The sequence below is a fragment of the Cebidichthys violaceus genome, unplaced genomic scaffold (assembly GCF_023349555.1).
Source record: "Cebidichthys violaceus isolate CVI_PGR_0920_01 unplaced genomic scaffold, fCebVio1.0.p SCAF_53, whole genome shotgun sequence".
NCBI classification, from domain to species: Eukaryota; Metazoa; Chordata; class Actinopteri; order Perciformes; family Stichaeidae; genus Cebidichthys; species Cebidichthys violaceus.
The window spans coordinates 673,215-697,047 of record NW_027176739.1 but is presented as its reverse complement, the minus strand read 5'-3'; the positions used below and the strand labels follow the sequence as shown (position 1 = coordinate 697,047).

The 23,833-nt window shown below is 40.9% G+C and overlaps 4 protein-coding genes across 7 annotated transcripts; 2 read left to right on the top strand and 2 right to left on the bottom strand.

Moving 5' to 3' along the window:
- Positions 1-1,025: 1,025 nt before the first annotated feature.
- LOC137888372 (schwannomin-interacting protein 1-like) lies at positions 1,026-8,369 on the top strand. Of its 2 annotated transcripts, none has more exons than XM_068731762.1 (7): positions 1,026-1,266; positions 2,759-2,948; positions 3,417-3,526; positions 4,311-4,392; positions 5,025-5,111; positions 5,243-5,360; positions 6,079-8,369. In XM_068731762.1, the coding sequence occupies exons 2-7, from the start codon at positions 2,760-2,762 to the stop codon at positions 6,171-6,173; spliced, it is 681 nt and encodes a 226-aa protein (XP_068587863.1). In that variant the 5' UTR covers positions 1,026-1,266; position 2,759; the 3' UTR covers positions 6,174-8,369. The 2 variants fall into 2 exon arrangements, with proteins under 2 accessions (XP_068587863.1, XP_068587862.1); XM_068731761.1 differs by having other exon boundaries at positions 2,756-2,948.
- A 732-nt stretch (positions 8,370-9,101) lies between these two features.
- LOC137888342 (P2Y purinoceptor 3) lies at positions 9,102-13,948 on the top strand. Its single transcript, XM_068731726.1, has 4 exons — positions 9,102-9,124; positions 9,571-9,673; positions 10,941-11,577; positions 11,972-13,948. Exons 3-4 carry the CDS (start codon positions 11,123-11,125, stop codon positions 12,906-12,908), a joined length of 1,392 nt encoding a protein of 463 aa, XP_068587827.1. The 5' UTR covers positions 9,102-9,124; positions 9,571-9,673; positions 10,941-11,122; the 3' UTR covers positions 12,909-13,948.
- A 690-nt stretch (positions 13,949-14,638) lies between these two features.
- Positions 14,639-20,945, bottom strand: LOC137888381 (uncharacterized). Of its 2 annotated transcripts, none has more exons than XM_068731775.1 (9): positions 20,773-20,945; positions 19,906-20,229; positions 18,910-19,048; positions 18,565-18,710; positions 18,356-18,408; positions 16,988-17,112; positions 16,124-16,231; positions 15,312-15,521; positions 14,639-14,971 (listed from the first exon to the last, which is right to left on the bottom strand). In XM_068731775.1, exons 2-9 carry the CDS (start codon positions 20,088-20,090, stop codon positions 14,654-14,656), a joined length of 1,284 nt encoding a protein of 427 aa, XP_068587876.1. In that variant the 5' UTR covers positions 20,091-20,229; positions 20,773-20,945; the 3' UTR covers positions 14,639-14,653. The 2 variants fall into 2 exon arrangements, with proteins under 2 accessions (XP_068587876.1, XP_068587875.1); XM_068731774.1 differs by having other exon boundaries at positions 19,906-20,097; positions 20,773-20,944.
- Positions 20,946-21,620: 675 nt separating this feature from the next.
- med31 (mediator complex subunit 31) lies at positions 21,621-23,782 on the bottom strand. Of its 2 annotated transcripts, XM_068731618.1 has the most exons (5): positions 23,562-23,782; positions 23,246-23,320; positions 23,016-23,112; positions 22,045-22,304; positions 21,621-21,867 (listed from the first exon to the last, which is right to left on the bottom strand). In XM_068731618.1, exons 1-4 carry the CDS (start codon positions 23,569-23,571, stop codon positions 22,085-22,087), a joined length of 402 nt encoding a protein of 133 aa, XP_068587719.1. In that variant the 5' UTR covers positions 23,572-23,782; the 3' UTR covers positions 21,621-21,867; positions 22,045-22,084. The 2 variants fall into 2 exon arrangements, with proteins under 2 accessions (XP_068587719.1, XP_068587718.1); XM_068731617.1 differs by having other exon boundaries at positions 21,621-22,304.
- Positions 23,783-23,833: the final 51 nt, after the last annotated feature.

Genomic DNA, 23,833 nt, shown 5'->3' with positions numbered 1-23,833 from the left:
AGAGACCAGAGACCAGAGACCAGAGACCAGAGACTAGAGACCAGAGACCCTGACCAGAGACCAAAGACTAAAGACCAGAGACCAGAGACTAGAGACCAGAGACCTTGACCAGAGACCAGAGACCAAAGACTAAAGACCAGAGACTAGAGACTAGAGACCAGAGACCAAAGACTAAAGACCAGAGACCAGAGACCAGAGACCAAAGACTAAAGACCAGAGACCAGAGACCAGAGACTAGAGACCAGAGACTAGAGACCAGAGACCCTGATCAGAGACCAGAAACCTGTCACTCAAATGATATAATAAATAATAATAATATAACAATCCAATAATAATATAAATAATAATAATATAACAATCAAATAATAATATAAATAATAATAATATAACTGTAAATGTACTTTAAATGAATTAAATACCTTTAAAACTACAACACAGTGAATGGCTTCAGTGCCCATTTAAAATATGATTATGTAAATCTGTAAATAATTAAAGTTTAAAACAGGCAGAAACTGTCAAACATTGGTTTAAGTTCACCTAAAAGATGACGATTAAACTAAAAAGTAAATCAGATTTAGATTTTAAGATGAAACAAACATTCACTGAATGTAGTCATCACTATTTATTGTTCATACACTGTCAAATGTACATACAGTGTAACTTAGTAGAAATATTATCAAGCCATATTCTAGTTTTATTATTATTTTTAAATTCACTGCAGCTGTTTTTTTCAAAAGAGCCGGAAGTTGGCGACACATTATAAATAAATAAATAAATAAATAAATAAATAAATACATAACGAGCTTTAATTAAGTCCATCTAGACAAAACAACTGTACTCACTCGGCTGTTACTAGTGTAATACTACATAATACTACATATTACGGACTTAAAACTACTACAAGTACACGTACTACTAGTGTTCTTGAGTACCGGTAGCGGGAGCTGCCCGCTGTTTTAACCGTTTAAAGGCCTCGGTCACTCGGCCGAAGCCAAGAGGTTAAAGGGGGAAGAGGAGGAGGAAGGAGGAGGAAGAGTGAGGGTGAGGAAGGAGGGAGGAAGAGGAGGAGGAAGAGGGGAGGTCCTTCCTCCCTCCTGACGGAGTTAAACAACTTTCGGGACACTTTTAACAACTTTTCCGTTATTGTTTCATTAAATAACGTCCGTAGCTTCCGCGCCGCCGTTCAGCCCCACGCAGCGAAGCCGGCGGGCCGAAGTGACGGACGGCGACATGTCGGAGGGATCCGGGGCCGTCTGGATGTGACTGGTAGGCGGGTAAAAAACCTCCGAGTTGTACCACGCTGCTGGTAAACAACAGCGGGCAGAGAGGGGCTGTCTTCTGGGGGACCCGGAGAGAGACAGAGAGAGAGAGTTTAAACAACCGTAGTCTAGAGTTAAGATGAGTTAAGATGAGTTAGTCCAACTTTAACGAAGTTTGTGACAACAATGAATAAACTCTCTGTGAACAGGAGGACCGTGAACTGTCACGATACGATCAGAAAACAATTATAATAAACATTTTATATATAATAACAATAATTTTATTGATTTTTTATTACTAAAATGTAATTGATCATCATTTTCGCAGATTTTTTTTGGATTAATACTTTTTTTAAATGTAATTAATTAAATCGAGTAATTGACCTATTGGCGTGTGTGTGTGTGTGTGTGTGTGTGTGTGTGTGTGTGTACATATGCCGTGAGTTAATTAATAGATTACAAATCTAAATATTATCCAGCGAAAACTATGATCAAGTAATTTTTTAAGTAAAAAAACGCGTGTGTATATATATATGTATATACATATACATATATATATACATATATATATATATATATATACACACATACATGTGTGTATATATATAATGTGTGCGTATGTATATATATATATATATGCATGTATATATATATATATATATATATATATATATATATATATATATGCATGTATAAGTTTATAAAATGTTAATCTTTATGTAATTTATGTAAGAATTGAAGTTCCTTTGTTCACGCTGTCACATCTTTAGTGTTCGTATCAAGAGGTTTAACGAGTCTTTAACAACAGCTTACAGTTAGTCATTATTAGTTAATACTCAATAAAATCATCACTTACATTACTTTAATAACAGTGTGACTCATGCGTGCTTCAGTGAAAGCGTTATTTTACAGGTTGACAGAGTTACTGATGGGTTATTAAGGCAAGGCAAGTTTATTTGTAGAGCACGTTTCAACAACAAGGCAATTCAAAGTGCTTCACATAAAACCATTAAAAGCATCAAAACATGATGCAAAAGAAAAGGAGATTTAAAAACAATTAAGAGCATTCATTAAAACATTAAAAAGCTAAAAACAGAATAATAGTTGCAGTTCAGTTTATGAAATAAAATACAGTAGTAAAATGCAGAAATTGATTAAAATCCTTGAATGTGGTTCAATCAAAGGCAGCAGCACACAGAAACGTCTTCAGTCTGGATCTAAAGGACATCATGGTTATTAATAGTTATTAATAGTTATTAATAGTTATTAATGTTTCTACAAAGTTTATCAAGTGTTGCACAACAACTGTCATCTGCAAGATTTGAAGTTCAATTAAATAGAAAATAAACTGAAACTAATGTCACGTTATAGTATATACATATATATATATATATATATATATATATATATATATATATTATATATATGTATTTCAAACGTTATTTTAATTTCACGTCTTTGTTGAAACTGTTTGTTGATCTTGTTGTTTGTTTGAGGAGGATGGAGGGAGAGAAAGAGACGGCCGAGGAGAAGGAGGAAGAGGAGGAGGAGGAGGAGCAGCTTCATCATCACATCGCGGCGGCGTCCTCTGTGGACCCCCAGTGTTTTCCCATCATGCACTGGGAGGACCTGAGCCAGCGGATCGCTGAGTTGGAGAAACAGGAGCAGGAGAGGAGGGAAAGGTCAAAGGTCAGCCATGAAGACTACATTTCCCATGATGCTCAGTGTCCTCCTTTGTCCCTGAAGAGTGTGTTTCTTATTTAAATAGTATGATTATTATTTGATCTTAAATTCAAGCTCAAAGGTGATGATATGTAAATGTTATCAACGCATTTCATTACAGGAGAAACACATCTCTATCGCTTCAGCTTGACGCTTTAGCGTTGCATTGTGGGAAATGTAGGAGCCGTTGTGTTTGGAGCTTGACCCAAGTGAAATCACTGGAGATCTTTGAGCTCTTCCTCTGAGCTGAGCCTCAGATATGACTTTAGCTCAGACTTCTTGTTGCTTTAATAATAACTTTATTATCATCAACTACACAAGTATATTTACAGAAAATCATTGGATTTGCTGGTTTGAGGAAGATCACGAGTAGTCAGATACTTGTAATAAAACAAGTTTAAATGATAGTATTGTGCTGATTGTGTCTCCCTGCAGAGGGGGGCGGGGGTTAGGATGGAGGAGAGTCAGGGGGGAGTGTGGAGAGACGTCTGGGAGGAAGAGGAGAAGGACTGTAGGAGGTGTCGAGTCGCCGTCGTCACTTCACGGTAATGCAGTTTTATTTATTATACATATTAATAAAACAGTTTCAACTGATGATGTTCAGTTTTTGTTTAGTTTGAGATTACACTCTCTGGTGTGTCTGCAGTTGAGGAAGTCAGATGAGACGTTCATGTTTTAGGATTAATTTAAAAGACCAGAATAATAACAGTTTACAACAATGTTACACTTTATGAGAATATAGTGTTTGTCAGCAACTAATGCATGAGGAGATGATAAATGAGACACAACTATAGTTTATAATCATAGTGTATAACCATAGTTTATAACCAGAGTATATAACCATGGTTTATAACATAGTGTATAATCAACCATAGTGTATAACCATGGTTTGTAACCATGGTTTATAACCATAGTTTATAATCATAGTTTATAATCATAGTGTTTAACCATAGTTTATAACCATAGTGTATAATCATAATGTATGACCATAGTGTATAACCATGGTTTATAATCCTAGTTTTTAACCATAGTGTATAACCAGTGTATAACCATGGTTTATAACCATAGTGTATAATCATAGTGTATAATCATAGTGTATAACCAGTGTATAACCATAGTGTGTAACCATGGTTTATAACCATAGTGTGTAATCATAGTGTATAACCATAGTTTATAATCATGGTTTATAATCCTAGTTTATAACCGTATTATATAATCATAGTGTATAACCATAGTGTAAAATCATCAACAATGAAATTGTTAGTTTCAGCCCTAAAAAGTGCCACCAAACACTAACTGTCTTCCTGTTTGTTTATTATCTTTTTACAGATTTCACAACCACAGAAACCTGCAGCTGTGCTTCATCAACAACAGCGACAGTGAAGACGAGGAGGAAGGACGCAACAAGAAGGTCTCTTTCTGTCCGGTCCACTGTGTTACTTCATCATTACTGCTGACAGTCAGGATCAATCTGGTTAAATGAGAATGAAACAGGACTGAAGTGCAGCGTACAGTCAGTTCTTGTTATTTAGCTCAGTGGTAGAGAACCAGACCTTTATCTTCTAATGCATCTAAAAGTTACTGTGAGGAACTGTGGTGCTCAGAAACACTTCCACTTAAGTCCACAGGGGCCGCCAAAACGTTTCTTGTAGTAACTTTAATATTCCCCTGTTCACCAGTCGAACTCAACACTTCCTCCATGTTTATAATGTTAGAGTTCCACTTTGCTTTTATACTCAATGTTAAATTACCATAAGTGAAGCGTCCTACAAATCTTCTTCACTGGTAGTTCTTGTACCTCCAACTACGTCACTGTCACGTAAAATTATGGCGCTGGATGGAGGAAGAACAGATTTTGCAGCTTTCTGGGTCACACCATTAGCTCTGTTAGCGCTGTTAGCTCTGTTAGCGCTGTTAGCTCCTCGCCGTCAGCTGAAACGTCACCATATTGAGAGCCGTGTGGAGGCAATCCCTCAATTATAGATGTGATCTGACTTCGGAATTCAGCACTTTTAAATCCACTGACCTCATATCTCTTCACAGGTTTGCCGTGCCGCCGGGCTGAAACAGGAAGTGGCCAGCGATCTGAGGACGCTGAGAGACAAACTGCTGGCTGAGCAGAAGGACGAGGTAGAAAAAAACACAGAACTGTTATTAACAAAGAAACAGCAAATGTGTTGGAGGAATGTTGAGACTTAGAGCTGCTGTGTGTGTGTGTGTGTGTGTGTGTGTGTGTGTGTGTGTGTGTGTGTGTGTTGCAGCGTCTGGCCAGCAGCAGCTGTGTTGCTGAGCGGAAACATCTGGAGCGTTGTGAGCTGAAGGAGCGTTCAGTGCAGCAGCTCAGCAGCTTGGGAGCATCACTTCAACAGGACGTCCACGGTACACACACACACACACACACACACACACACACACACACACACACACACACACACACGTTATAAACACCATCAAACCTCCTCATCCAGATGTTGATGTTGTGACCACCAGTTTGATGAGCCTCATGAGCCTCAGCTGTCGCGGAAAAGAAGCCAGTCAGAGATGTGAATCAGAATTTCAGACCAAAATATGACGACCAGGAACGTCAAACACTTAAATTCAAACACTTAAAAGTCACGTAAACAAGATATGAAAGAAACACAAAATAAAAACATGTTTAAAGTCCCAGTGGAAAGTAATTAAAAGAGGATTAGATTTTGATATAAAAATACATAGGATTAGATTTTTTGTAAAATTGCATTTATTGTTTAATAGGTGCGTAAAATGACCGTGAACAGTTGTTTAAGTTGAAAAAAACGTAGACTGTCTATGGTATGAACAATAACGTTGTAACCGTATTTATGCCTAAATTTGATTTTTCTGGGTCTTGATGGAGCAGCTACAATGTTAGCATAGCCTAGCATCGATGGCTCCAAAACCATCGAGAAAACAACCAATTTTTTACAAATCAACATCATTATGTCATTATTTTGGCATCTTTTTTTTATTGAGTTATTGCTAATTAATTAAATGTTTTTATAAAAATTAAAGCCAGATCCCGAGCAGCACAATTCAGATCAAACGTGGTTGACTCTTTGTCTCGCTGCTCTTCTTCCAGCTCTGAGCTCCGAGCTGGTGACCCACCTGGTGGTACGAGACCAGCTGAGGACCAAGCAGGACGCCATGCTGCTGGACGTCCAGGACCTGACCTAACAACCAGGATCGCAGACTAGGACCCCCCTCCACATCAGCCTTAACATTTGGCCACTCTGGGACCAGGTCCGGCTGCTGGTCCACGTCAGCCCGGACATCATTTAACCCCCAACTTAACGTTAGCGGAGCTGCTAATTTAGCAAAAGTGACAAATCACCAGCGTTCGGGGCGACAAAGAGATACAACTGGAGGGGTCTGGATAGAAGGAAGTCGAGTTACCTGAAAACCCCAAAAGGTCGTATGGCATTGCTCTCACTTTTGACACATTTCAACACAAGTCCAAAGAAAACATGAGAAGCGAAGAGAAGAAGTAACCTGGAAAGTGTTTGGAAGCACCATCTCCAATCAGCTTCTGATGAGCGATGAACTCGTCAACATCACAAACAAAGACACAACTCAGCTCCTGCATTCATAACGTCTTCCAGACGGATCTCCACGGTCCACCTACTAAAAGGTAACTTTGGTAATTTGTCAACCGGGACCATATTTTCCATGTTTTTGTGTCTTAATGAGGACACCAGTTTTTAAACCGATCCAGTATTGAGGGAGAACGCTGAAAGTCACATGACACAATAAGAAACAGGAAGCGGTCTTTACTTCGGAGGTTCTCTGGGCACGTCTAACTGGGAGGAAACCCCAGAGGTTGACCCAGAACACACTGGATGGATTATGTATCTCATCTGGTTTGGGATCCCCTAGGAGGATCTGGATAACGTTGGGGGATCCTTCTGAGACCACGACCCGGATAAGTGGCAAAATAAATGGACGGATGGTTTCAAAATGACAACTGAACCCAAATGAAAGTACGATTGACATCATTAGAGGACATGTTGGGGTGACATAACGTTAAACACTTTTAAAAACAACCAATCAACAACAATCTAGTTTTTAAAGTCGCTGGTTCTGTCAAATCGTAAATCTTCCACATTTATCTTTAATCAGATATCAAGCTATCAATCATATCTGATAAAAACACACCCACAGTCCCGATGAAGCAGATTAGCTCAAGTTAATAAATATTAAACTAGAAAGGTGCACTCTGCACAGATCTCCGCTGTCTGCAGCGAGGTACTCAGCAGTGTGTACCGATGGTCCCGTTAGCTGTTAGCCGTTAGCCAAACTTTACTCATGTCAGAACAGGAACAATGTGGAGTTTATGATTTAACAAAGGCGTGTTTGCGTACGTGTTAAAACAATCTAGTTTTAAGAGTTCGTACGTTCGAGCTCCAGTAAAGATTAGTGAGATTCCTCTCAGGTAGGAAACATTCTTTTATTTTATACAAAGCTCACGTTCAGAAACCATCCAGCTTCTCTTCTCTTTGATTCATAATACAAACATCTGAGACAAAAGAAGGATTTTGCTTCTTGGATGTAAATCCAGACATTTATATGCAAATGAGGGAAACTAACTTATCTTATTTAAGTTTTATTGTTTTGTTTTTTTAAACTTTTGCTTGTTGTTATAAGAAAGGAACATAACACTCATACAGCTTGTGTAGCGAGACAAGATCAGCTGAATTCATATTTTGGTCGTTAAACTTGTTTTGCTGTCGACATTTTGAGGCAAAAAGTAGAAATACACATTTATAGACGGTCCTCTGTACCTCAAATAAAGACTAAAACTATAAAAAGTAACACGTTTATGTTTAATATTAAGGACAGGAACGGGTTATTTTACAAATCTATCATATTAAATGAATTTATAATATTTAAATGTTGCCTCTTTAACCAATGCTTAACACTTCAGGTACAGTCACATCACATTACTGTTTACTCCTAAGACATTGAAGGGAATAATCCACTTAATATAGCAGAGTTTATGTGTAATGCTTATGAAATATTGCTGCATTGATCTGATTTTTTTATTGTTTATGTCGCCACCTAAATATAAACTTTTTTTAAGGGTGTGAAGTTTTATTTTGACCGCAGTAATTTACACACAGATGATATTGAGATAATTTAAAAGACATTTTAATCAGGATTTCTCCCGTTGGTGTGTGATGTCACATGAACTTTGTGTATTTAAAGTTTTACGAATTCAATAGATATTAAGAAGATTATTTCGGGGTCCTGTGTGAACATTGTTTTTTTATTTAGAGATGTATTTTCAAATGTAAATAAAATTAATTACAAATGTATTTGTAAATGTAAAACATTAATTATGAAATATATTTTGATGGTATGTAACAAAATGTATTTTGGTGTTTCCTTTATTGTGTTTCATGAGCAACTTTTAATGCAATATATTGTCTAGCACATTTCAAAACAAACAGTATGAAGTGTGATATATGTATGTCTTATATAGATAACATACATATACTGTATATACATATGTATACGTGTTATATATACTGTATATAACACATATATATAACATATATGTGTGTTATATATATGTTATATATAACACATATATGTATGTTTTATATATATAACACATATACATATATATATATATACATATATGTATATGTGTGTTATATATATATGTGTGTTAAATATATACTGTATATAACACATATATATATATATATATATATATATATATGATTTCTCTACTTGTTTACATAACAAAACAAAAAACGCACCGCGAAAAAGTGAAAGTTAATGCTTTAGTTGTTTGATTTATTCGTCAAAGACTAATTCATACGTCACATAAAGGAGTACAGCAGGTATTTAATGAGGTTTTAATAAATGTCACAGTGTATTTATTCATTCCTCTGCTACCTGCACGCTGTCTGACCTGTGATTGTGTTTCTGTGTTTGATCACACTCACACACCTTCACATTGTTCAAACACACTAATGTGTGTTCACTGGACAAAGTCAGGATGATGATGATGGAGGAGGAGGAAGAGGAAGGGCTAATGTGTCACTGGATTCACTTTGCTTTCTAATTAAAGCCTCAGATAACGAGACGAGAGACAGCAGCAGCTTCTCTGGAGGGAAACGGTGAGCGATTTATACATTTCATCTCAATTATCCAGATTTAAAATCACACAGAAGTTACTGGTTAAAGGTCTCTACATGTCACAACATTGATTCATAAAACAATTTAGTTAATCCCAATCTCTCTCTGTTGTATTTTAAATGTGTGCACGTTTATTGACATTCTAACACATTCACAGCAGCGTTAGCATCAAGCTAACCTGCGTCTATTAAAGTAAAGAGGTTGATTTGATTTAATATTTAGCAGACGTGAAATCTAAAAGACGTCAAAGCAAAGCCGTCAACTTTGTATGTTAAATTAAATAATCCTCAGATGCTAAAAGAGCTGGTGTGTCCTATTAAAAGCCACCAGCACTGGAAGCGCCTCCTCCTCCTCCTCCTCTGCAGTCCCTGTATTGGGTTTCATTCCTGCAGTTCTGACTGAATGAGCGCTGATCAATTATTTACAGAGAAGCTGAAGGTCAGAGGAGAAAGAACCCGGAGAGACCCTTCAGCCCCGAGACACGAGAGACCGAAGACACCGGACGGGACGGACAACAAGGAGGACTGAAGGTAGGTCTGATCAGACCCTGATGGGGGGGTCGGCTGCAATCCAGATCTAAACAGTTCTAAAGCTTCAAACTGGTTTAACTGGACAGATTACAATGTTGAGTTTGCGTTCTTTTAAAAACAGAAGAAAAATGAACTGACAGCAGAAATGCAGATTATTTTACTGGTTTCTAATGTGAGGATTCGCTGCTTTCCTACTTATTCTGTCTTTAGGTGTTTGGACTAAACAAAAGGAACGTAACCAAATGATTTATCAAGAGCTACAGAGCAAAAGTCCCAAAAGATGATGTATTTTAAAAGGATTTTGTTTAATATGAGGCGGATTCTGAACAACAGTTTGGTTTTATACTCTCACGACTCAATCTGTGTCTTTTACAAAGTGTGAGAGTCGCATTTCTGTTGAAAACACATCAACGCATCATCCGGCGGACGTTTATCTGCTGTACCACCCGTCTCCCTTGAATGAATTAGACCTCGGTCACGTTGTTTTGGAAATTAAATCAGTTTTGCCCACTGATGTCCAAGCATTGCATTGCGAATTATATTTCAAGGGGAATGTATTTTAACGTTATAATGAGTCCACTGAAATCCTCGGAGGCAGGGTCCTGGTGGTGGACGGGTCTTTGCTATCATTCAATAGCACATAAAGAGCATTTATCAAAAACACTATCAATAATATTAGAATATGCAAGTGACACGAACGGTCTTAATAGTCATCACGGGCCTCCCCCAGTTTTAATTTAAACAATCAGATAAACTAAACTTAACTGATAACAATTTTACTAAACAATACTAATCAATACGTTTACCACGTATTTCAAACCGTTTCTACCTGTTTTTAAATTGTTTTCAAATTGTTTCAAATTGTTTCAAACTGTTTCAAATTGTTATTTTTTTTTTAAACAAAAATGTATTTTACAGAAGAGATTTGATGTAAAAAATACTCCTGATATTTGTCATATAACAAGAGATGAATGAACACAAGATTAAAACTGGAAAGTGTATTTCATCTCACTGGGACTTTAACCCCTGAACCAATCGCCTCAACAGCTGGAGGAGTCCACCGACCCTCCGTACACGGAGGCTACATGAATGGAGGGAGGTTTCCGGAAGGCTTCGTTAATGATTGAGCGACTAATTGAGCAAAACATAGTCTTCATCAGCAAAAACGCCGGCGGTACATTGTGAACAAGGTTTTCCAAACTAATGACGGTGTGTTTTCTACCCCCCCCCCCCCCCCCCCCCCCCCCCCCCCTCCTCTTGGTCACAGAAACTCCTTCTGCACACCAGAGACATGGTTCAGTCCAGGGCGAGGACAGACTGAGATTAGACGGATCGATCGGAGGAAGGACAAATGAAGGAAACGTCGGTGAGCCGGTGAAGGAGCTGAGATGACACCAGAGGAACCTGAATCCATCCAGCCCCGATAGAAATAGCCTTCAGAGGTTCATCATGGGATTGAGCCAAATCTCCTCTCTGGACATCGGTTTGGTGGCGGCGGCGAGCAACCATCCCAACACCTCCGGCACCTCGCCCACCTCGTCCGTCCCGCCGGCGTCCTGCAGCATCGACGAATCCTACAAGTACGTCTTCCTGCCCGTCTGCTACTCACTGACCTTCCTCTTCAGCCTCACCCTCAACTCGGTGGTGCTGCTGCGCTCCTGCCGCCACCACAGCGGCGGCGGTAGCAGCAGCGGTGGTCGACGCTGGAACACCTCGCTGATCTACATGGTGAACCTGGCCACCACCGACCTGATGTACGGTCTGTCGCTGCCCTTCCTGGTGGCGAGTTACATGCTGAGGGACCGCTGGGTGTTCGGAGACTTCATGTGCCGCCTCGTCCGCTTCCTCTTCTACTTCAACCTCTACTGCTCCATCTTCTTCCTCACCTGCATCTCCGTGCACAGGTAGGACGCCGCGGAAACACACCAACGGGTGTTCTTAGCCGATACCACATTCTCACACCGATGCGTCCAACATTAAGCTTCAATCTTTGAAGCTCTATCAAAGATTGAGTCAAGTGTCACTTTTGCACACCTCAGTGACGGTTATTTGATGCATTTGACTTCAGAGACGAGTGAGCCGGGTTTAGGTTGCAGACCTTTTAACAGTATTTTTTCTGGGGACTCTTCGGTCATTTACAGTTCGGTTTGTTGCTCACAGATTCACCGTTTCTTGTAGTTTGGAGCTAGAAATAGTCTAGAATAGAGTTTGTTCATGTCCTCGAGGGTTTAGACTTTATAAAACTAGAATGAGATTAATGCGATTGATTCGGACTCACCTCTGGCTGTGCGTCCACAGGTACCTGGGGATCTGCCACCCGATGAGGACCATCACTCTGGAGAGCAAGCGGGTGGTGAAGTGGACCTGTGCGCTGGTGTGGGTGGTGGTCTTCGTCCTCACCTGCCCCATCTTCCGGTTCGCCCAGACGGGATACGTCCGGCGAGGAGGTGGCGGGGTCGTCGGTCCCGGAGGAGCAAGGGAAGGCGGGAACACTACGGTGTCTCAGTCGGAGGACGACGGCGGATACACAAACTGCTGGGACGACGCCATCGACGAGGAGTTCGCCGACTACGTCCCGTACGGCATCGTTCTCCACCTGCTGGGCTTCTTCGTGCCCTTTGTCATCATCGCCTGGTGCTACTCTCAGGTGGTCCGGACGATATTTCAGACGCTGCGCTCGCCTCCCAGTTCGCTCGAGGGCGGGGAGGACGGACCGGTGGGAGACGGGCCGACGGAGGGAGCCAGAGACCGAGAGAGAACCTCAGTCTCCATCTCTGGGTCGCAGTACTCGCACTACATTCGGCGGCGACGGAAATCCATCAAGACCATCGTGACCATCACGCTGCTGTTTGCGCTCTGCTTCCTGCCCTTCCACGTGACCCGGACGCTGTTCCTGCTCCTGCGGCGGGGGCAGCTGGGTGGCTGCAACGTCATGAAGACCGTCTCCATCTGCTACAAGGTCACGCGGCCGCTGGCGTCCTGCAACGCCTGGCTCAACGCCCTCCTCTACTTCCTGACGGGGGACAAGGGCGCCCCCTGCTGCTGCTGCTGGCCGGCAGAACACGGCGTCCGCCGGGACCACCGGGGCGGCTCCCTCTGGTGGCCGCTGAAGATCCTGAAGAAAGACGTGGCGGGAGAGGACGTGGCGGGAGAGGACGACCAGGAGGCGGCGGAGAAGATGGAAAGGGTGGTGCACATGGAGAACGAGTCCAAGTCCTCGAGGGTCATCTTCTAGAAGGTTCCTTCATAAAGTGAAAGAATCCAGCAGTTAAACAGAAAGTTGCTCGATTTTAGTGACGGGGAACGTGATACAGAGACGTTGATCCGTCCAATTTAGAGCAAATTTTAAACATATTTCAAGACAATCTGCAAAAATTAAACCTGACTGAAATCTTGTTTCCGTCCACTGCTGTTGTGTGAATATTAGTATCATAAATATAAACAGCTGGTCGGTGCCATTAAACCACCACAGAAGAAGAAGAAGAAGAAGAAGAAGAAGAAGGGATTAATTAAAGGTGCTTCCGTCAAACTATTTGTGTTGGTTTAATGTATTTATGTGAGGAAGTCTCATCTCTCACATCTCACTTTTTTTTGTGATATTAATTTTTTTTTAGCATTTTTTCTAGAAATTTTAAAATAAAATATTGACGGAAACGCACTTAATGAAACCACAACAATACCAACAAGCAGATGTACTTATTTTAAAATTCAACAAAAAAATGAAATCCATTTTTCATCTGGAACAATTTGATCAAAGTATAACATTTTAAATGTGACCGAACTTTTGACATCGCATTTAATTCCTTGGTTCTCGGTATTCGATATGCAGAACATCGGTTCTTCTCCTAATTTAGTAATGTGTACCCTTGAATTCAGACCTCATGTAGTAATTATTTATACAATCATTTTTTATATTATCTTCTTTTTGTTCACCTTCATTAATCTTTTCTCCAGAATAAAAAGGGAAAGTACGTATTTTTGAGGGCACAAATTATTATTTTTTTTTTAATATTCATTTTTATTTTATATATATATATGCTTTGTAGCAAACAACAATAAGTAAAGATTTACTTCTGTCCACCTGAGAGGCTTAAAGGGGAACGTTCAGTGTAGTAAATGTTAGCGTCGCTCCCCTTTAAATGTTGAACGCTGAACGGCAGCCATGTTACTGTCTGAATGTATTTCTCTCATGTGATGTTGTTGTTGTTGTTCTCAGGTCAGTCTGTGATGTCAGACCTCTTTTTTTTGGGTGTATTTTGACGTTTTGTGGCGAAATATGTGGATTAAAGTCTGTTGACATCAGCTGTCTTTGTCCTCGACCTCGTTCATGTTTAACGCAACAGATCTGCTCTCACAATGATTAATCACAAATATTTATATATCTCACACACACACACACACACACACACACACACACACACACACACACAGTGTTGAAACTAAACATCGCTAACCGTGTGCAGTCATGATAGCGGCTCTGTGACGCAGTAGCTAAATGCTAATATCAGCATGCTAATAAGCTCAGAATGACAATGCCAACATGCTAATGTTTAGCAGGTATGTTTAACCATCTTAGCATGCTAACATGTGTATGTTTAGAAGGTATGATGTTAACTATTTTAGCTTAGCATGTTAGCATGCTAACATTAGCTACCTATCAGTAAACTCAGAGTCCTGATTTAATAATGTAAGATAACGCTACATTTGGAACAAAGCTAAGTTAGCTAGCTAGCAAGTCTAGCTAACAGCCATGTTGGTGTTTTTTTAAACGGGCAAAATGATCTTTTAAATTGACTAACATACGAGTAATTCATGGGAATATTCAAACGGGATTAAATCATTTATTATTATTATCTGTCTTTGATTACTGTTTTTTATGAAATAAGGTCCCATGGTGGTCAAACAGAAGGGGCGGGGCTTAGTCTCGAGGATGGAAGTGAATCAACACGTCACAAAACTCGTATCTGCTGTTAAACATGTTTATTTATTGATCTGCTCCCATCGGTCGTCCCCAATCAGCCGGTAGTTGCGTCTCCGGTAGTTTTGTGGGTGAACTCTCCGCTGTCGAAACACCTCCTCGTACAGGCTGCGTACGACGGGCGGCAGCGGCGGGAAGCCGGCGACCCGAGCCAGCGTCCCACAGTACTCCCACTGCTCCTGCTGCTGCATCACCAACAGGTGGCGCTGCTGGACTCCACGCTCCGCCTTCTCCAGCAGAGCTCGCCGGGCCTCGTCTTCCCTCCGGACCCGAGACGGTAGAGAGACGGAACCGTCCAACACGGCCAGAGAGAACAGGACCTGAACAACAACCAAACCCTCCTCATCAGCTGATGTTATTATGAATTATGAAACAACGACACAAACAAACTGAGTTCTGAGAGGTTTAACGAGTGCTTTTGTGAATGGAGTCTGGTGGCTGTGAAGAGTAAAACACTCACAGTTCTAATACTTTAACTACATTTTACTGTGACAGAGTCTTCTACAGTTATTTCGGTTTCCTTTTTATCCGTTTATTGTAATTAAATCGCAGCTGAATCTGTTGACTTTGGGTTCACGCCGCTGTAGTAACGTGTGTTATGAGCGCAGACAGGACGGCGGATCTGGAGGTCAGATCTCACCTGCTGACTCTCGGGCTCACCTGGCAGTGGAAGTTGGGGAAGGGGCAGATTTGCTTGCACAAGCCGATGAAGAAGAGCGAGGGGAAGGCCGGGGGCATCAGGAAGCGGTACAGGGGGGACAGCAGGTGGTCCTGGATCTGCAGACCCAGCTCAGGACCGTCCAGGTACGGAAACCTGAAGTTGTACCCGGTGCAGAACATCAGGACGTCAGCAGCGGACACAGAGCCGTCCTGGAACATTGGAAGAGCATTTTATTTAGTGTGAACAGAGAGTAGAGTTCAGGTTGTGGAGGAGGAGGACTGGATACCTGTTCAACAGAGACCAGGTGGGCCTCACTGGACCTACATGATGCAGAGTCTGACCTGTAGAAAGTCTCTTTACTAATAATAACATGTTGTCTAGTTTAGTAGACGAAGAATAAAACTGTGTTCAAAGAGACAAAGATCCTCTGAGCAACAGATGAACAAGAAGAGATTTAAACAGGAACAGCTTCCTGTGTCAAGAGTTTCACAATAAAAGCAGCCTAGAACAAGCTGGAACTAACTTCTTCAGACTTCATAGTAGAAACAGAAGGTTAGTGTAGAGTTACTGCTGGAACATCAGCTGAACTCATCACAGTTTAAACCTCTTCAGTCTCTTGTTACTGATCAATAATACAACTGATTCAAGTTCATCAGGATTCAGAATCATTTTACATGTAAATAAAACATCTTTTAATCTGTTAGAAGAGTAGTTACTGAGCTGGTTAGTAACTAGTGTGTGCGAGCTTCTGGGTTTCTTTTATATTGTGGAGCAGAATCACTCCAGATTAGTGCCGGTGGATTTTAGTGACCTGGAAGCGAAGTCTGCCATCCTCCTCGACTGCCACCACCGGACTGGACTGTTGAACCTCGGCAGGTAGAGGAAAGGTGAGACGAGGCTGACCGTGACTCAGAGTCACCTGGAGAGAGAGAGAGAGAGAGAGAGAGAGAGAGAGAGAGGTGTGACAAAGACAGGACTTCCCTGATGCATCTGCAGGACTCCATTTTAAAACTAGTAAGATAGTTTACATTAGCTTGTTCACGTTAGCTAGTTCACGTTAGCTAGTTCACGTTAGCTAGTTCACGTTAGCTAGTTAAGGTAAGCTAGTTCACGTTAGCTAGTTCACGTTAGCTAGTTCACGTTAGCTAGTTCACGTTAGGTAGCTCATGTGAGTATTGGGCGAAGGAAAATTACACGGTTGTCATGATGTGTACAAATGTAATATGTAAAATTTAGTTCTTGGCAACATTCTTGAATACATACAGTTGTTAATAAGGAAATGTTTTCACATGAATATTAAATAGATATAAAAGATGAATGTTTAACTTCCTAACACTAGCTCTAAGCAGATTATAATACATGATTTAAACTACAAATACCCGAAAATAATGTTGAATCGAAGCAAATATATAAACAAATGAAACAAAAATAATGTATTTCCTAATCCTCTGAATTATGTTTTTATGCAAATAGCCACTACAGCTGACAGTAACACAGTAAAAAGATAACATTTAGAAACAGTTGATTTTACTTATCTATTAATATACCTCCATTTTCCAATTTGGACAAGTACCTGAAGAGCTTAATATCGAGCCCTGATTGGTAACTATAAGCCTCTCTGGACTCTTATAAGTATCCATTATTAATGTTATTAAACTTGATTATCTTTTGTTACCTGAGCACCGACCCCGGCCAGTTCAATGGAGATGTCCAGTCCTGAAGCTTTAGCTCCCAGAACCACCACCGACTGACCTGAGAACGGCTCTGCACACCTGTACGACTGACTGTGGAGCACCTGTCCTACGGAGAGACGGTAAACATCATAATATCTATTTTATATTCACGTGAAAACATCTCCTTCAAACTACTGGATTTATTCAAGTTCATTACCAAAACTACATTTTACAGATTACATGTGAACACATCATGATAACGTTAAAATGTACCTTCAGCCAGTACTCATGTTCACTGAGCAGAGCCTGAAGGCATCATAATGTAACTGAAGTGAACCTCCGTTGGTTAGCCGTTAGCGGTGCTGCTAACGTTACTAGCTCTCCTCTTGATTAGTTGTTAACAATGAAACATGATCAGAGATCAGAGACTAGAACCACACGTTCTACTGAATACTGGAGGTGAACCATCGTCAGGAGAACTTTATTTACACTTTGATGGTTAACGTTAAAACTTTATTTACACTGTGATGGTTAATGTTAAACTTTATTTACACTCTGATGGTTAACGTTAAACTTTATTTACACTGTGATGGTTAATGTTAAAACTTTATTTACACTGTGGTGGTTAACGTTAAAACTTTATTTACACTGTGACGGTTAACGTTAAAACTTTATTTACACTCTGATGGTTAACGTTAAACTTTATTTACACTCTGATGGTTAACGTTAAACTTTATTTACACTGTGATGGTTAACGTTAAAACTTTATTTACACTGTGGTGGTTAACGTTAAAACTTTATTTACACTGTGACGGTTAACGTTAAAACTTTATTTACACTCTGATGGTTAACGTTAAACTTTATTTACACTCTGATGGTTAACGATAAACTTTATTTACACTGTAATGGTTAATGCTAAACTTTATTTACACTCTGATGGTTAACGTTAAACTTTATTTACACTGTAACGGTTAATGTTAAACTTTATTTACACTGTGATGGTTAATGTTAAACTTTATTTACACTGTAATGGTTAATGCTAAACTTTATTTACACTCTGATGGTTAACGTTAAACTTTATTTACACTGTAATGGTTAATGCTAAACTTTATTTACACTCTGATGGTTAACGTTAAACTTTATTTACACTGTAATGGTTAACGTTAAACTTTATTTACACTGTAATGGTTAACAGTAAAACTTTATTTACACTGTGATGGGTAACGATAAACTTTATTTACACTGTGGTGGTTAACGTTAAACTGTGTGGGGGGGGTCAGTACTGATCAACAATGGTCCGTTACACCACTAACATTTAGTGTTAAAGGTCACAGTATCAGTAGATGCACTGTGAATATTAATGACTGTACCTTTAAAATGGTCTATTCCTGGGATGTGAGGGATGTGAGGGTCGAAGTAGTGCCTAAAGACAAACATCAGAACATCCACAATAACACATTTAATCTGGAAAATGCAGCGTTTTGGTGACACCAAGTGGAAGCAGGAAGTAAATAACTTATTTTGTATTTCATTTAACAATGAACTGAATGTCATTTATCTTAATATAGACATTTCTTACCCCGAACAGACGAAGACCGAGTCGAATGTTTCTGTTTTCTGACAACCTGAAGGATCAGATGATGTCACTTCCCATGATGTCGATCTCTCCTCCTCTTCCTCTGTCGTCATGACAACAGGCCTCACTTTTTCCACCAATGTGTTGAACTGACAAACAAAAGAGACACTGATATGAAGTACAGTATAAAGTACAACATGTACCTCTGATATGAAGTACAGTATAAAGTACCACATGGACCTCTGAGGGGTAGTACAGTATAAAGTACAACATGTACCTCTGAGGGGTACAGTATAAAGTACAACATGTACCTCTGAGGGGTAGTACAGTAGAGGTGCAGGGACTCACCCTGATGTGAGGCTGGATCTTGTGGCTCCTACAGAACCTCTCCAGGTATCTTTGGACCTCCTGATGGGGCAGGAAGCTGTCCAGTTGGGGGTCAAAGGGGAAGTCAGGGAACATCATCACCTCCTTAGGAAGGTTGGTCCTGTTGGGAGGAGACAAGGAGACCAACTGTTACTGAAAAAGTACTAAAGTCACACTGTTAAAACAAGTACAAGTACTCTGACCAGAAGACAGGGTCAGTAATTCACTTCAAAAACATTTGTGATATTTTTGTTGAACTTCTCTTTACATCTCGACAGCAATCAATAAATCAATAACAAATAAAAACAAGAAGATCTGGAATCATTACATTACATTACATTACAGTCATTTAGCAGACGCTTTTATCCAAAGCGACTTACAATAAGTGGATCAACATTGGTAATCAAAAGAACTACTAGTCACCAGAAGTCATAAGTACATTTCATTTAAACAAGCATCTAAGAGCCTGAAGCAGAGCATAACTCAGAGCCAAAGAACAGAAACAAGAGAAACAGTTAGTGCAGGACCTCTGAGCGACGGGGAGACCGATCGCCCCGAGGCAGCAGAGCGAAGTGGTCGGGCGGGGGTGTAAGGCTTGACCGTGGCCTGGAGATAGGAAGGAGCTGTTCCTTTCACTGCCCTGTATTCTAGCACCAGAGTCTTAGACTGGATGAGCTCTTACAGGGAGCCAGTGTAGAGAACGGAGAAAGGAAGTTGTGTGGGAGAACTTGGGGCGATTGAACACCAGGCGAGCTGCGGCTTTCTGGACAAGCTCCAGAGGTCTGATGGCCGAATCAGTCGCTGTAGAAACCAGTTACACTAACCACAGTACTACAGAACCAGTTAACTATAAATATTCATAACGTTTACTGATGACTAAACCAGTAAACCACTAAACCAGTAAAACAGTGAGCCAGTGAACTTGTAAACCAGTAAACCTGTGACGCAGTGAACCAGTAGCACTAACCAGTTACAGACCTGAGGTCCCTGTAGATGCTGCTGTGAGTACCGACCCGCTCGTCGTAGCACCAGGTTCCGCCCACGTTGTCGCTGAGCTCGAACACCACCGGGGGGACGAAGTGATTCAGTCGGGACAGGATGTGTCTCGCTGCACAGAGACCCGCCGCTCCGGCACCGATCACCGCCACTCGCTGCACCGCCATCTTCCTCCTGATGAAGAGAGACCAGACTCCCTTTAGAAGAGCTCTCAGTGTACTGCAGCAGGTCTGACAGGCTGACCCTCTCAGTCCTGGTTCAACTGACTCCCTTCACCTCCAGCGGGTCCAGCAACATGTCCTGGGTCTCCAGCAGAAAGGAGGAGGAGAGGACTTTTAATTTTTTTTTTTTTAATTGTGTTGGTTCTGTCGCCCCCTGTGGACTACAGTGGTAGTGTCTCTGAGCACCAGACTCCCTTTAATAAAAAACCTCTCACTTTACCGCAGCAACACTTCTTAACACCTGCAGAAGTTTTCACGTGGTGTGGGTTGTGAATGTTAATAAAATAGAAATAAAGTGAGCGCGACATGAAGGTGATCTGAACTAATGAGTCACCGGCTCGTCAGGACTTTGACCTGCTGAGTCAAAGCTCATGTTTAAGTTAAACTAGAGCTAAACTCTTCAGTGTTTCACCACCAAACAACCAAAGAACGTAAGCTAACAAGCTAACTACAGACTGGTTAAAACTGAGGTGACGCGTTGCATTTTGGGTCATCAACTGCTCATATAGCCTTACTAGCAAGTTCTAAAATGTTAGCTTACAACGTAGCTTTTTTTTTTTTTTTAAATGGACACTTTTATACAAATATACTGGACTTAATCAGCAATAATCAATAAGTGAAGTGATACCGTAGTGTTCGTCGGTCTGTATCCGGTCCGGTGTCCCGTCTGTCCGCTGCGGTAACCGGGGAAAGTTACATATTGAGAGAAAACGGTTAACACACATTTTTCGGTGGTTACAGATTTACTGTAAACACGTTTACGTCATAACGCAATGACGGAGGTGTAGCGAGGAGAACAGTTCCACGTTTAGACTGTTCCGGAAGACGTCACGTAAACATCCGATTCGACTCCTTCAGAATAAAAGCGACTTGAAAAATAAAGTTGCACAAAAACGGCACAATTTATAAATTAAAGGTCTCCCGTTAACCTGTACTTCATCCAACTAATTTAATTAATTAAATAATGTGTTCTACTACAGCAGGAATATGATAAAATACACTCTGGAGGACAGAATTAGTGTTCTGTCAACAAATAAAAACTGAATAATTAAATTAATTAATAAAAGACTGAAATTGATACACACATATAACACAAAATGGTAATTAATCAGCACTTACATACAAAACGTCTGACATTTATTTATGTAAATCTGTATTTATTTTGTATAAATACTAGAAAAACATAAAAAAAAAAATGTGAGTCACTATTCATTTCAGTGATGAAGCAAACTGCTGTGAACAATATTTGTCTTGCCATAAAATACTTAATAACTACCAAATCAATGAATAACTGAAATGCAAAATGTTATTAAAAACAAAGTGGAATCACTTGATAATGATCAATATCTGTATCCGTGTTTTTAACTGTTTATTTATTTAAGTTAAAAACTGAAACGTCTCTCAGTCATCACTTAATATTAATCAATAAACATCATGACATGTATCAGGGAATTTAAAAATGACATCAGACATCTGTAAAATAACAGAAAAACATGATTTATTCTGAAAGGGCAACATCTCATCTGAAAGATATTTTTTCTGACTAAAACTTAAGATTTTGCTGAAATATCGACTGAAATGGAAAAAAACATTTCTGCATCGGAACAAATCGAGTTTGTCATCATGTTGAATGATTTCCTGACTGAATGTTGTTCAGCTGCTGAGAGTCACTGAATCCACACAGGAAGTTCAAACGAGCTGCTGTCATTATTCACTCTGTTATCTAAGGACACACACAATATGATATATTATATAATAACATATCATACCACTGACGAGCTGATTGATTCACTGTCAAATGTCTCACTCAGGTCACATTTCAGGGATCTGAATCAAAACATTTTATATATAAAGAAAAAGAAAAGTATATTGTCCGTCTCAAACATCCATAAATCAGCACCGGTCGAGCTCCGCCCCCCCGCCGTCCTCCGGTGACCTCGTCACTTGGCGGCGGCGTTCCCGTGCGGCGGCGGCTGCTGCTGCTGCTGCGGCGGCTGCTGCTCGGCGAGCGCCTGCTGCAGCCGGGTGCGTTTCCTGGAGTAGTGCTGCCAGTGGAGCAGCTGCTGCTCGTCGATGAACTTGGTGCACTGAGCGTTCACCAGCTCCTTCCTGAAGTGTTCGTACTGCAGCAGCTCCAGCATGTGCAGGCAGTGAGGATACCTGGAGGAGGAAGACCAGCAGCGTTACTGCGGCTTTAAGAGACGCCGTTCACCTGGTGAGCGTTACGTCTCTGAGTGTTACTGTGGCTTTAAGAGACTCCGTTCACCTGGTGAGCGTTATGTCTCGGAGCATTACTGCGGCTTTAAGAAACTCCATTTACCTGGTGAGCGTTACGTCTTGGAGCGTTACGCCTCGGAGTGTTACTGCGGCTTTAAGAGACTCCGTTTACCTGGTGAGCGTTACGTCTTGGAGCGTTACGCCTCGGAGTGTTACTGCGGCTTTAAGAGACTCCGTTCACCTGGTGAGCGTTATGTCTCGGAGCATTACTGCGGCTTTAAGAAACTCCGTTCACCTGGTGAGCGTTACGTCTTGGAGCGTTACGCCTCGGAGTGTTACTGCGGCTTTAAGAGACGCCGCTCACCTGGTGAGCGTTACGTCGTGGAGTGTTACTGCGGCTTTAAGAGACGCCGCTCACCTGGCGGTTTTTAATCAATCAAACAAACAGGAAACAGAGACTTTGTCGGGGACTATTTTCAGCGGCGGATGAATCCACATTCGCTGCTCTAGTTCATTATTGTGATGCGTTTAAAGACATCAGTACGTCGATACGTTCATTGCTGGTTTGTGATTGGTCGACAGCATCAAGACGCTAATGAAGGATTATTATTATGTTATGAATATTAAAGATTAAAGTAATAAAGAGGGTGTTACTTGAGGAACTTGGCGTACTCCGGCTCCTTCCAGTACAACAGGTACTTCAGGTAGTTGATGAACGGTTTCTCCCTCAGGAAGCCTCGCTGAGCCAGAACTGGACACGCAAACAGAGACCATGTTAAGATAGTACACACACACACACACACACACACACACACACACACACACACATACATACATACATACATATGTGTGTATAAGGTAGATGTATTCGAGCTGTCACTCACAGTTGAGGTAGTTGGGGTTGGCCAGACACTGAATGAACTCCAGCTCAGACTGGAACCGGTTCCTGGCCTGCTCCTCTGGACAACAACAACAACAACAACAACAACAACAACAACACTTTAGACAATAACGTACATTAAATACATTAATAATGTCACAACAGCTTCATTAGGCAGACTGGATCGTGTATCTATATGAATATTCATAACGTGTATGTCTGCGTATCTAATGAATCCGTTCCTTCTCCATGCTATGCTAACAAGCTAATACTAGCTACTCAACTAGCTAGCTCAGTTAGCTACACCGTCGGCTACAAACCTGTTTCCATGACGCCGGCAGGAGACGGTCTAATGATGACCTAAACTGTTGAACTAATGTACGAACGAACACACCTCTGAGCCTTCGTCTTTGTTGCTTTTTAAGTACAAAATGAGAAGCCTTATTTTGCCGGAAGTCAGTACTCTTTTTATTTTTTTCTTCCCGACACTTTACGGCGGTTTACAGTAGCTGCTGTTCGCGGTGTGGCCGCTAAAGGGAGACATTTCACAACAAGAGTTCATAGATTAAACGGCTTGTTTTCACACACAGGA